Source organism: Macrobrachium rosenbergii, chromosome 43, assembly GCF_040412425.1.
Source record: "Macrobrachium rosenbergii isolate ZJJX-2024 chromosome 43, ASM4041242v1, whole genome shotgun sequence".
NCBI lineage: Eukaryota > Metazoa > Arthropoda > Malacostraca > Decapoda > Palaemonidae > Macrobrachium > Macrobrachium rosenbergii.
The window spans coordinates 24,620,646-24,635,515 of NC_089783.1; the positions used below are offsets into that span (position 1 = coordinate 24,620,646).

General features: G+C 35.4%; 1 protein-coding gene across 4 annotated transcripts in view; it reads right to left on the reverse strand.

The window, feature by feature from the left end:
- The window catches only part of LOC136828662 (polyunsaturated fatty acid 5-lipoxygenase-like), a 131,498-nt gene that overhangs the window by 7,837 nt on the left and 108,791 nt on the right, over positions 1 to 14,870 (reverse strand). For 3 of the 4 annotated variants that reach the window (XM_067086721.1, XM_067086716.1, XM_067086720.1), the window contains 6 exons: positions 5,382 to 5,426; positions 4,449 to 4,574; positions 2,816 to 2,913; positions 2,505 to 2,637; positions 2,141 to 2,236; positions 1,640 to 1,854 (listed from right to left, as the gene is read on the reverse strand). In XM_067086721.1, the coding sequence (XP_066942822.1) occupies positions 1,640 to 1,854; positions 2,141 to 2,236; positions 2,505 to 2,637; positions 2,816 to 2,913; positions 4,449 to 4,574; positions 5,382 to 5,426 (713 nt within the window). Of the gene's footprint in view, positions 1 to 1,639; positions 1,855 to 2,140; positions 2,237 to 2,504; positions 2,638 to 2,815; positions 2,914 to 4,448; positions 4,575 to 5,381; positions 5,427 to 11,437; positions 12,656 to 14,870 lie in introns of those variants that run through there. The other variant, XM_067086719.1, reaches the window with a different exon arrangement.

The window sequence follows — 14,870 nt, forward strand, 5'->3', positions numbered from 1 at the left end:
ACTCCGCAAAGATATTGAAGACTAACAGAGGCTTTACACATTACACACCCTTGTTTCATACTAACTTTTACACCATCCCTCTCCCACCTACAAGTTCTACCACACCTTTTCACTGCCATTATAAAAAATTTTAATTGCTGTCAACAGCTTATCTTCTATACCATATATTACCAGCACCTCCACAGTGATTATCGATTATATCGTAAACCTTTTCTAGATCCCCATATAGTTTTCCAGATTTTTCCTTTAGAGTCAAGATAATTAGGTAACTGTTTTATAACATGCACTTGATCTTCGCTTCCTCATCCTTGTCTAAACCCACTGTTATTCCCCTATTAGTACTTACTTGGTATGCTTGGCAATGTTATGTCTTATAATTTTCATAGTTGCTTCTATCACCTTACCTTTTTACAGAGTGAAACAATTATTCTTCACACACTTTTCTATACAGTAGAACCTTACTTTTCCCTCATCTGGACATACTGGCCAACCCTGGTCTGACAGCCAGTCACACTTGTCACCAACATACTAGCATCTCACTTGTAATCGCATCAACCCTGGAGCCTCTCCATTCTTCAGGCTCATAAGTGACTTAAACCAACCTTTTCTACTCTTTCATCATTCAGCCCTGCCTCTACTTTCTTCCACATGTAACGAATCTACAAAATACTCACTACATGACCCAGGACACTATTCACTTTAGAAATCATCTACTGTACACCTTCCACCTCTGTGTCCTTAACCCTTGCCCACAGTCCATCCATTTTCTCCTAATATGCTCTTCTCATTCTCGACTCATACAACTCATTTTTATAAATTATATGTTTTATCTATCTTAATTTTTCTTCAGCCACATAATGATCAGATATATCTCCATCCATTTCTCTTTTCACCTATACATCCACTCCGTGCTAATATATATCTAGCAATCTCTTTCCCCCACCATTTTCACTTTCCAAAGTATTGTACACCAATAAATATTCTTTGGAAACCATGTGTTTCCAGCAGTCAAGCTTCTTTTCCTAAACATTTCCACAAGGCTCTCCATTCTCCTTTATTCCAGGAACGCCATAGCTACCTACATTGCTATTTCTTTCTCTCTCACCTAGCACGATCAACCTTTCCATGTTCTCTGCACTTAGGCAACCAAAGATTCACTCTCCAAGAAAAAATCTTTAATACCTCTTTTCCATTCCACGCTTGCCAATACAATCCTCAACTAGCATTTGTACTCTTTCGACAACCCCCGGTCTTCTTGACACTACAAATGTTACTTTTTTGATTTTCCGATTCTAGTACAGTGTCCATTCACTTTTTCTCATTGAGTGCCTAAACATCCACCTTTCTCTCCTGAAACGAATCACCAATCGTGTGTTTCTCCTCTTTTGCACCACATTCCTGCACATTCAAAACCCCAGATTTTGGTATTTTATTCCTTTTCTGGATTTTCTGCAATATCTATACAGGGTATGGGCTGCAAACCCCTTGCCCTTGGCTTTTTGATGACTCACACTACACAGGGTAGTGAGAATCTATTCTTTTCTTTTCCAGGCATCTGAAAGATGTTGGAAAATAAATATGTATCATCAACAATACGTAAAATTAGGTGATTGATGTGTAATATATTTGAAATCCTTACGTGTTAATTGCCAGCAGGAAGAGGAAGTGCGGTGCCATAAGCTTGAAAAGTGGGTGAGAGGGAGACAAATTCCTGTGAGTGCATATGACCACTCCCTCCATTAAGAGGTGAGTGTAACCCAAATGGGTAAGAGCCTGGTGGTGCTGAGCTTCTGCATTATTGTAGAACATTTTTGCCACAAGCCACGTGTTTGGTTCATCCTTTGGGGTGTATACCTGCAATGGCAATAAGATATGCATCAGTGTATGAATAACGTAATCGCGGTGGAAATAACATCTTTCACGGCTCAGTCAACTATTTAAAACCCACTTAATTTCTGTTCCATTCTTTGTTAACAGCAGTGACCGTAATTCGGAAACTAATATTAATTTTTGTTTATATCTTAGAACAAAATTAGAACAAGAAAAGTGTCTACAGCTATAATGATGAATTATTTTTGATGTAGTCTAATCTGGAAAAAGGAAAGAAGCAAAATGAAGACACCTTGACTTCGTTACTTACTGGATTATCAGCTGCTTTCTTTTGTTTCAGCTGGATAGCTATGGGCATCATCTCGTTTTTCTTATTTAGGTAAAATAGGGCCAGAGGAGCTGCAAGCTGTAATGGAAGCTGCGTTTAGTCATTTCCCAATAACATGCTTCTTTTCAGTATAATACATGCATCACTTCTAAAAGTGATTTCCCACATTCACTACTAAAATTAGTTATGAACATTACTTATGCTTCATTTTATACGCAAGGAGTCGACCAGTTACAAAATACAGTACTGGTATAAATGTTTAAATACATATAGCATTTTCATTCATGGTGGTTATCACGTGAACCGATGCTTTTTATACATTTTCACAACTACTAACAGCTCATACCTCGCGGTCATCTTTACATTCCACTCCATCTAGGATAGCAAGGTCACATATGAATATCTTGTTCTTTTCCAAGGCCTCTTCCAAAGTCAGGTCTTCTATGAGGTCTTTCACCGTTTCCTCAGTGACATCAAAGCTGGAAGAGAATTAACGGGTAATATTTGTGTCATATTGTAAAATACACTGGAAATAAATTATAGTCATGCTGTAGACAAAGCAATGTTAGTTATCACGTCTGCTATTGAACTCTTCAGTCTGTCAGCCCGAAAATGTACAGAGGATATGAATTCATCTGAAATGTGTCAGAGACTTACTTTCCTGGGATGGATTTGCAGAGTTCTATCACGACAGGATTGACACCCTGGATCCTTTGTGCTCCAAACCACCAGTCCTCCCTCCATACTGACATACACTGAAATAGGAAAAGTGTTTGCAAGTGTCAAATAAAGGCTCTTACAATTTCACGAAATGTCTATCTGGCTATTATGGAGTAACATTACTGGTTTGTTATGGCTGCTTGGGGTCCTCAACAAAACCCCTCCCCCTTCTTAGCCGCACCTTTCAGCTATGGTTTGCTTGATAAGCCGGAATTTTTGTGCAGCTATTTATGGCTTCTGAATTATCTCGTGCCACATTTATGCACGGTTGGGTTGTGCTATAATGTCTGCACGTTGGTTTGAATTTCCTTCTTCCAGGGCACACTATGTCATTCTTTTTTTATTAATTGATTTTCTATTTTATGTTATATGTTAGTTATTAAGCATATTTAGTTCTTGTCATTAAGTTCAGTTATATAAAGAATGCAACAGAATTCATTAGATAATTTTAATTTGCAAAAATAGGTAACTTGTATGAAGTATTTATATTAAAAACTTGGATATACAAAGACTAAAGAAAAACATCTTGTGTCATTTGTAAGTTTTGAAGATAACATCAGGGAACTGGGCTCCGTGTTTGCTCTATGAATAATCCTATGCACGTCTCCTGAATGTCCACTGTAATGCTCAGCATTTCCACTGGACTGTTTAAAGAACACCCGAGCTCACCTTTCATCTTTCAACACTTAAATCATCGCCCAATATCATCCTGTAGATTTAACAAATTTGTAAATTTCTGCTTTCTGAACTTGATGCAACTTGCCAATTTTACAGATTAATTTCGTTTAATTAGCTTCTGCAGCACCCTGTAATTATCTAGATCTATTTGCTATAATCTCATGCTAGTAACAAATTTAGTTCTTTTCTGCGTTGGTCTGTTTTTTTCCATTTATCGCGTGATACTTTGCAATGTAGAGAGGAAGAAAACACAAAAGACTTAGCTTCCATAAATAACAAACACCAAAAGAGTTAACTGAAATGCCAATGCAAAGGCCAAGCCTCTATCCTCAATGATTAAAATAACGGAAAGCTTTGTAGCATTTCTTCATTTTTAGTAAAACTGTCATGAGTTTAGGGTGGGAATGAACTATCAACGTATGATAGGATGTGCTGAATATTATTTCTTCTTTGTTTAAGGATCGTGATAAAATTCAAAACATTTTTTATGTTTTTCGTTTAAAGCTAACATGTTTTCGTCATCATAATACCTAAACTGAATTCGATTATAAAAAAAAACATTTGTATCCTTGGTTCTCTTATACTAAACAGTGCGCACGTGCATTTATGTGCACGCTTCACATCTACATTGTACAGTTACACGAGAGCGCAAGTTCTTCTCAAGTTGCAAATTGTTGCTATTAGGATACCATTTACATCAACCCCCTTGGCTAATCAGTTTCTTCTGACAGTTGCTTATAAGAATCAGTATACGGCAGAAGCCAATAGGACTTCACACTTACAGGTTGTTTCCTACAGTCTCTGAACTCTTAAATATACAGTTTGCATACATTCACATATACAGTACAGTGCATCATATGAAAAATACTGGTTTTTTGCTTCGGATACTTACTTTTGGCTCTCCCAAACTCTGCTTGTAAACTCTGCGAAGGTCGTCCAGGGACTTCCATTTAGAGACTGTCCATTCGATAAATTTTGTTTGTGCAAGAAGCGACGCCTTTTCCTTGGCAAATGTCCACTGAAAAGAAAAGGCACCGAATAATTAATATGTTTAAGGTGAACACATTCTGAATTTGTATGATGTTTATTCCAAACTGAATAAAAGGATTAAGATGTCTAATCCCTACCTGCGCTCGCGGGCGTACACTCACACACGTTGTAAAATATACAATATATAGAATGCTGTACACATAACAGATGTTAACACTTCCCGAGTTTGCCTAAGTTTTCAATTAGAACCAACAAATAGCGAAATTATTCTTCCTTGTCGCTAACGTAAGGATGTGTTCCTTCCCTCCTTTCATACAACGGTGGTAGCTAGTATTTACTTTAGGTTCAAATGAAAAAAAATCGATATAGTTCAACTGATAGTCGTGTCTAACCTCGTATAAATACACTCGTGAGAACGTGTGTAAGTTAAAATGTCTTATGGGCGGTACTTTATTTCTGCATACTCGAATGGAACTATATGTAGGCTATGTGTATATATAAAATAAACATATATATATATATATATATATATATATATATATATATATATATATATATATATATATATATATATATATATATATATATATATACATATATATATATGTGTGTGTGTGTGTGTGTGTAATTATATATATATTTGTGTGTATTTTGGCTCGTTGAACTCGCAGGAAATTCTCGTATATAAGTATGTAATTGCAAAGTACTACAGGGAAAAAATTAAACAAATGGGTTAACTCCTTACCGGTTTTTATCTATAATCCAATTTATATAACTATATATATAACTTTTTTGTTGGGGATACATAGAAAGGAAGCAGGTAACAGGTACTCACGTAGTATTCCTCAGAGAACTTTTCGTCACTGGGTAGACTTTCAATCTGTAGAAAAAAAAAAGAAGAGTTGCATACATTACATTTCATTCTTCAATTATCTTATACAAAATACAAAACAACTGTATATGATAGCATATTTGCGTTGATATTTGATAAACAGCGGAGTCATCTGCAGTCTATTTTGACTGCGTTAATATACGGCAGATCTTTAGCTAGTTAAAGGACTCTATTTATACATGACCTCACAAGAAATACATTGGTTTGCATTTTTTCATCATTTGACATTTCAGGTCCCCCTTCTTTTATTCGGTTTCGAGACAGATGAAGACATTAAAATACCTCTCACCATACTGCTGATATTCTGTTGTTTTGACTGCTGTCAACAACAACAGCAGCAAGAACAACATCATCAACAAAAACCTCCTGTTATTAAACTTTATATTTTCCCTAAGTGGCCTTTATTGTCACATTCATTTTAATTATTCTTTTGTTACCCAACAGTTTACCAAATTGCGTTTGTCCGTGCGGCGTTCACTAACATGAAATTCTGTTGACAAACGAAAACAGGCTTGTCGCTCGCTAGTAGTGTGCTGCGTATGGTGTGTCCATGTCTGCATATGTAACGTTCGCATACGTGGTTTTAAAGAGCCCTAAGTTGAACGCCAAGGCATCACTTATAAATATGTCGTCATAGTGATCCGTGAGGCATGTACCATAATTTTTTTACATAATAACGTCGCTTTTATGATCTTTCTACTATCGGACTGTTTGCTCGGAGTTTGGCAGAAGTTTTAAAATGTGTTGTACAACAAAGCATAAGGTAGCAGTTTATAGTATTGCATACATATGAATGATTATTATACGAAGCAAAACAGGAAAGGTCAATACGGGGGTAAAAATGTTGGGAGAATATAAACAAAAGCACTTCGGTTCCTTGTTTACCTTGGTAGTTCTTTTCATTCACAAAAACTTAAAGGTTACAAGAATTTAACAGTGCAAAGACAGAGGGGCTACAAAGACAGACCACAAAAATGCCAAACCACATCCTGAAGGCCAAGGTTTTCCTCTTATGTTCCACCGTTTGGGTAGCGAGGTGTTTCAAAGGATATGTCAATAATCTTGCGTACGATGCTTTCGTTGACATATGCTTTAAGCACATAAAAATTCGATAGCATTGCAGTGTCTTTGATAACAGAGAGAGAAACCTATGAAATTAAGTTCGTGACGCATGTTCCAATAGGAATGCTGATAACAATCGTGACTTTCCCAGAGGGAAATCGTAATTATGCAAGCTTAAGGAAGAATTTTTCTTTTTTGAAAACGAAAATTTCCTGAAAAACTGTGGCGTAGATTACACATTAACGACTGAAGTATTACCCAGTGAACCTGTAAACTGAACATTATTTAATTATTTTTAGTTTCAAAAAAGTGCTCACGCATGCAGACATGGAATATTAACCACAAAAAAAGGATACTTGAAAATTAAAACAAATTGATGATTGTGAGAAATTAAGCTCTTACCTGTGCTAAAAAAATAAATGCTTAATAAATGCGATCTTCTATGGAAATTGCAATATTGAAGAACCAAAAGTATGTTGATTTAAACTTATATTCAAAAAGGAAAAGACAAGATGCCAGGACTTTATTTTTTTTTTTTATAAAATAATATTGGTCATACTGATAATTGTAGGTAAGGCTTCTTTCAAACGCATAATAACAGGATGTACTGTAGATTACAGGATGGAAACGTGAGCACTTCCGTTAGTTCTAGCTGTAGTCAAAACGCGATTCCTTTACGTCATCATTATTTTCATGTGCGTGTCAGTCAACGTGGATCGCAAAATCTTCAAAATGTTCTTTCGCAAAAGATAGACATAATAAGTACTTGCGTTTCAGTTTTCGTTTTGTGAAACCAATTCAAATGTAAAACATTACATACACTTTTTAACTTAACACTAATTGCAATTGACGTAAGTACTAAACCTTTTTGTAATTTTATTAGAGTTTTACAATTGAGTAATATCTGTAGCTTATGTATCTTTGCCTTGCAGCAAGAATCACATTCTGTAGTGAGGAAACTTTGAAGTATTTGTTGTTACAAGAATCAACATAATATTTAAAGGTTGAGAAAGGAATCAGGTACAAATTCTTAGAGGTAAACATTTCCATGAGTCGGGCTTTGAGAAGATCCTGATGCCGTGAGGGACGAAACTTTAATGACCGAAAACGAGTCAAAGATCGAGTCGCGTTTCATGGTTGTTGTAACTTTGTTTTTGGAAGAATCTCGTCTCTTTAATTATCCTCTTTTTGGGCGAGACACTAAGTGCGTCCATCACCGAACAGCCTTTTGGCTTCAAATATGAAATAATTAATTTTAATTGAAAGTGCCTGCTTCTGTTTAAGGAAGGCGGCCTTGAAGAAAACCAATTTAAATGTAAACGGTGCAGCCATTTTAGCAAACGTAAATGTAACCCGATCCAAAGCCAATTGTGTTGTAGTTTAAGATTTCTAGGGTTTTGACTACTAACCTTAAGCACCTGTTTTGTATAAGAACTTTAACAGAAATGTAAGAATTACGCCTCCTTCAAGTCCTGGAATTTATGGCGTAGGTGCAGCTCCGATTGATGAAAGTGTTGAAGACGGAAGAACTCAGCTGATAAAACAGTATGAAATTAGTATCTGAATTATGTTCTAACAAAGTGACGTTTTCAACTAATCTAATCTCAAGTCGTAAATTTTCCGGTGGAGAAATGTGTACATCCTCTTCACCAATAAACCTCACTGGCAATCGGGATGAAAGAATTATCGACATCAAGAAGGCCAGTTAAAAGCAATAAAATTCGCCCACGAACAAATTACGGAAGACGCGAAGGGAGATTGGATCTACTCGTTTTCTGTTTATATAGTGACGCTCCTTCCGACGTCAGCATCTTCTCATTAGCCGAGGTAAGGCAGTGTTTACTGTCTGAGAATGAGACTTTGTAGCCGCTTCCTCTTACACCTTTAAAAATAATTTCAGTTTTCATGTTAAAAAATTCTTGAAAGTTTTCTTCAGTACAGAATTTGATTTAGACCAATGATAGTATTTTGTAGAAACAGGCCCCCAAGTACTCAGAAAATTTCGAACTTTAAAGGTTAAAATTCTGAGAAATGCCAAAGCACATTCTTTCGTGACGGTGAATCGGACGAAAGCCTCCAATTACGTTATCAGATAACAGTGGTAGATAAAAAGCGTAAGAAAAGCGAGGAAATTCCATTCATTGCTAGAAAACATTTCAAGAGACATTTCCCCATTATACAAAGGTTGTTATCCGGGTGAAAGTATAGTAATTATTTATCAGCTATTTAAGTCATATACTTTATCCGATATCACGTCTACGCAAACTTAATTGAATAAGAAGTTAATCTTATCTCGCTTTCAGACCATGGAGTTTCATTGAGGATGCTCCCTCACGCCGCAACGAAAAGTGTGTCCTCATGAATTATCATGTTAGGTAAAATCTTTTTACGTGCTGATCGTCATCGCGAAAAAGCCTCAAGTCGAGATGAACGAATGCCCAGTAACGCACTTATTTTTAGGAGATCTAGGAACAAATACAAGTTGGCTGCCAGAGTCAGGATGTGTGCCAACAATTTTGTGTATGTGAGCTGCATGAAACCGTAATAAATTATAAACAATCACATTAGATTCTCTGCGTTTACCACCATACTTTGCCCAAGCTCATAATTCAAGTGTTTCACAAGGTTATTGAAATTACGGAGCGTTACTATGCATCTTTTGTGTGTACACCATTCGTTGCGTGTGTGCTTGCGTATGTTTTTCCTAATATTGTACAAATGCCTTCGTAATGCAAAACATCATTATTATCGATTTTAACAGTTCCTGATTTACATTTTGTTGTGACTTATAAAGAGGTTAAGGTGAGTAGATGTTTATGTAATTGTCGATGTTTGAACAAAACAAAAGAATAAACATAAGTAACCTCTCGATATGAATATTAAATTACATGTAATAGTAACCTTAACATGAATATAAATATATATATATATATATATATATATATATATATATATATATATATATATATATATATATATATATTCATGTTAAGGTTACTATCACATGTAACTTATTATTCGTAACGAGAGGTTACTGATGTCTAATTCTTTGATTTGTTCAAACAACACAATTACATAAACATCTACTCATCTTAACCTCTTTACAAGTCACAACAAAACCTAAATCAGAAACTTATAACATCGATAATAATGAAATCTTGCGCTACAAAACATTAGCACAACATTATATATTGTAAATATACATATATATATATATATATATATATATATATATATATATATATATATATGTGTGTGTGTGTGTGTGTGTGTGTGTGTGTGTGTGTGTGTGTATACACATATATATATATATATGTATATATATATATATATATATATATATATATATATATATATATATATATATATATATATATATATATCTATATATATATATATATATATATATATATATAATATATATATATATATATATATATATATATATATATATATATATATATATATATATATATATGTATGTAAGTATATATATATATATATATATATATACTTACATACATCAGAGCTGCAAATTTAACATATGAATGCAGCAACGAATTTTCTGTGTAGGAATCATAGAATAAAAATATAGAGGTGAATAAACAGATACTTAATCGTCGAAGGTTTTCGAAATTTGTATTGGTTACAGTGTTTTACGTATAAAACCAGTAGGATGTCGTGACACTGCAGAGGGCGTTTCCAATTAGGCTAAGCTCAAATAATAATACAGAGTTCTTGGCTTGCATGTTAGGAATAATAAGTTACAAGACTGGTTAGAACTCTAATCCTTTATGGGTACCTGACAGATAATTAAAAATAAAGTAAGGAAATATTTTGTAGCTGCTTAAAAAAAAATGAATACGACTTTGGTCTTGATGTGCAAAATTATATGACGTGAGGGATTATATATATATATATATATATATATATATATATATATATATATATATATATATATATATATATATATACATATATATATATATATATATATATATATATATATATATATATATATATATATATATACTTGTGTACGTGGTTAAGCAGATTATAGATTAATCAGAAATAGGCACTCCCTCTAGCAAAAGGTAGGGTAAATAACAGGTCAAGATTGTGTAATTATGGACCGGGAACTTTCTGATATCTTAATATAGTATTTGTTCCAGCGCATACTTATGAGGGTACCAAGAAAACTCATCTCCATTAAATGCATACAAGTACTGCATACAAACCTCCATATGTATGCATTATGTACAAATCCTTATACTAAAGAGCAAACCCAATACGTATACTGTATATGCAGACCGAGCGAGTTCCGTGGAAATAGGATGGCGTGAGCATTCATTTTCGCGATATTATCCTTCAAAAGGAAACTCCACCCTTCTGCATTTGTGTTGTATACGTGATTTCGTATAGGCTAGGATCACAACAGACAAGTTTATATCGGTCCTACGTCCTGTAGCGTGTTCATAAATAAATAGGAGAATTAAACATTAACACATCAATGTCTATACCGTTACTAGATTTGTATACATGCGATGTCTGTTAAATTTGCGTAGGCATATGAATGGGCTAATGTTGACATTTTCTGTACAAAGGGTTATTTAGTGATCTAACAATCAAAGAATATGTGTGGCTATGAATATAATCTTCTCAACCCTGTGATATATATAATATAATATATATATATATATATAATATATATATATATATATATATATATATATATATATATATATATATATATATATATATATATATATATATATATATATATATATATATATATATTCCTTTAAAGGAAAGTCTCCAGAAGGTGAAAACAAGCCCTGGCCACAATAGTTGGACTTGGGAAAATGAGTAATTCAGATATGAAAACGTGTGAAAGACTTTACAGTGAAGAAGGTACATCGGTAATGTCAAGTAATTACCTGAGAGGGACCGCCTTCGACGTGTTGTTTGTACGTGTATTCCATTCTCTTGTCGTCAAGATCTGCTTTTCGGGAACTAGGATGAAGGTCGTCCTGGGGCAGGAATGTGTCATGGAGATGTATCTGATATCTCCTATGGGCTGCCACCCATCGCTGAAGAGGGAACACCCATACTTTGCCTCCTTCCTGCGATCTATGAGCGGTCACCGGTTCCTTGGGCATGGAATCTTTAGAGGCGGCATTGTTGTTAGAACCGTTTTCTGTGCCGTTCACCACCTGAGGGTTATAGATTTGCGGGATGACTTCCTCGACTTCGATACGGTCCAGGAACCAAGCAGCGCTCCCTCTCTTGGTTTTCTGTCCCCTGATTTTTTCCGCAATTTTGCCCAGGATAGTTATGTCGGCAAAGTTATCTCTCCAGACCTCCACCTTGACAATGGGGCCTTGAACTCCGCAGTCTTCCTTGAGATCGACGGTGGTCGTTGTTCCCCTTTCATTGTCATTCTTGAAGATTTTATTGGAGGAGATTGCCTCCGTGGTGTTGCCATAGATGTCGTGTAAGACAACGTACACGTTGGCGTCGGTACCGGCCCCTCTGCGGTCTCCTGTAATCACGTGCAGACGATACATGGTAGCTTTGAACCCTAGCACCTCTTCGTATGACTTCAGCAGCATATTCCTTACGTTATCCATCATTTATCACGTGGGCGTCAAGACTCTGTCAATATTGCAGTGTTTAAGAGGAAGTTATTTCAGATTTCTCATTGACCTTTCAGTCCGATCGTATTTCTTTCACAATATACTAGTCAAATATTGCCAGGAGTTTCCTGCATTAAGCCTGTTTGCAGTAAAAGCAAGTAGTGAACCGATTATCACCGAAGAAATTTATCTTAAAATTTAAAGAGCAAGACTTCTGAACGACGTTATTCGTAGGCTTAGTACAAGTTTAAGGTCATTTAAATTATCGTTGTCGTTGTGATTTTGTTGAAAACTTTCGCTAAAATAGTTTCCAAAGTGTACAAAATGATTTGCTCTTTCACATTTCACTGTTTTTCATGGGATCACTTTCCTAGATGTTCACTTATCTGTGTTTCGCCGTTAGATACTAACCGGTCTGTGTCTTGTTGCCGAATGAAAGAAGCTTCTGGTCCGAGGCCGAGCCAGGCAGCTTCACCTCCCAAGCGCCCGCCCCCCACCGCCACCAAACCCCATCTTCCCGCACCTAGTTGCCTCATGTTAGTTCATCGATTGTTTTTTTTTTTTTTTTCTGGGAGGTCGCCAGGATTAATATTTATTCCACACGGCATTGTCCATGCGACATGTATTTCTTATAAAAATTGGTTTTTCGTAGATAACTGATTTAGCGGTGTTGAAAAATAGGAAGATAAATTTATTTTCTTATACATGCGCGGCAACTTTAAGTATTACGTATCGTTGTAAATTTACCGGAACCGTGCACAATAATAGCCAAAGGGATACATGCACAAATAGGCTACCTAAACGTTTCGCGAAGGATGTCATCATGCTATGCACAATAATCTACCACAAATGATCTTGTGTAATTTGTCTGATTTCAACATCAACTCTCGTAATTCAGTGGGTTCAGTGTGGTATTTTTGTATCATCTTTTTGAATTCTGTTGTTAAAATTCTAATCAGTTCTGAACATTCACTTAGCATATTGTAGAATCATTCAGTTGCGTTTGTTCTTACACGAATAAATACGAGTACGTAACCTTTCGTACTTGGGAGAGGCTGGGTTGAAAGAGGAAAGGGTGTGGGTAACGAAAGTCACAAGGTTACGATTCGCACTTCGTGAGAAAGAAACCATACGAATTTCTCGGCCCTGGACGTCGGCATTCGAATGTTAAACGGAAACGTTTTCAAGCCACAAACTTGGTTTAAAACTTGAGAAGTGATCCTCTTCTATCACGTGAATAAGGTGACGTGCAGTAGTATGATACTCGTCCTTGATAGGGTACACGGATCGAGTCATGTCATTTGGTAAAAAAGAAAATGATAGAAGTAATGACTGTAATATATATATGTATATATATGTGTGTGTGTGTGTGTCATCTTTTGATACATGTCTCCTAAATACACACACACACACACACACACACACACATATATATATATATATATATATATATATATATATATATATATATATATATATATATATATATATATATATATATATATGTGTGTGTGTGTGTATTTAGGAAGTCATGTATCAGCGGCTTAAAAAGATTACCTATAAAGTTTCTTGCAAGTGATGGGGGATCAATGGCACCTTGATACACCGCAAACTGTCCATCCACGTCTATTTAATAAAACTACGTCATTCCCGAGTTTGGCAACTTCAACCGTGTGATTTTTTTTTTTTTTTTCACTACCCACAAGAAGAGAAAACGACGTCGTTTACCAGAGTAAATGGAAAAGGAAGCACCTTGCCAAGTGCCGCGAAAGTGTTGGTGATCCGCTATCTTTAGCATAAAACTGACAATGCAGTTTTTTTAAGGCCGTGACACACACATTTATTTGTAGCAAATCGAATCGTCTCTGTGTTTGGTTATGGATTTATAGAAGGTTTACCCATGCCTCCATTTTTTCATCCAGTCATTCAAGTCCACACAGTGATGCACGTTCAGAAAGTATATTCATTAATACCTCAAGTCACAGATGCAACGTTTGCCCTAAATTTTTTTTTTATACAGTGTTTACAAACAGCGAACACTATATACAACGAAGGGGTTTTCATGTCCGTGCGGTGAACTGCATAAAATTCATTGGAAAGCAGTTGGTCATATGATGTTTTATGTATGTAAAAGAAAAGAAGATGAGAAACAAGACAGAAAATGGTAAAGTCTCAAGGAAGGTGCCAGATGCAAACACTTTCTTCTCCTTACACAAATACACAAAAAAATGCGCTCAAACACTTTGCATGCGTTGTGTGCGTGATCGAGTAGTGTTAATTTTTTAGATTGAAATTATAATTTTAAGGGTGAAATACCTAATAATAATGATAATAGGAGGGAAGTTATTATTTTCTCGTATTTTCTACTGATTTGTTTTCAATTTACGTATGATAAATGGTGGTCTTATGACCAACATAGTTTACAGTGCAGATATTCAAAATCAATTGTTGCACAGTATTTTCCGCCCGCATCAAGAGTGGGTATCTACTGTACTAAGTTGAAACAATCAAAATAGAAAATAAAATCACACATTTAATGTATATGTGTGTAAGTATACAGTACATGCGTGTGTGGATTTCTGCTAACTTCTGACAGAATGTGTTCGCTGTCCCCAAGACGTAAAAGAAACCTGTCTATGTGAAAGGTGGTTTGTGGGCACTAATGTGCGTTTCACCTGCACCTCTCGCTTTTGAAATCAGTTCAGCTTCTCTGTTCTATTCTCACGACCAAGTT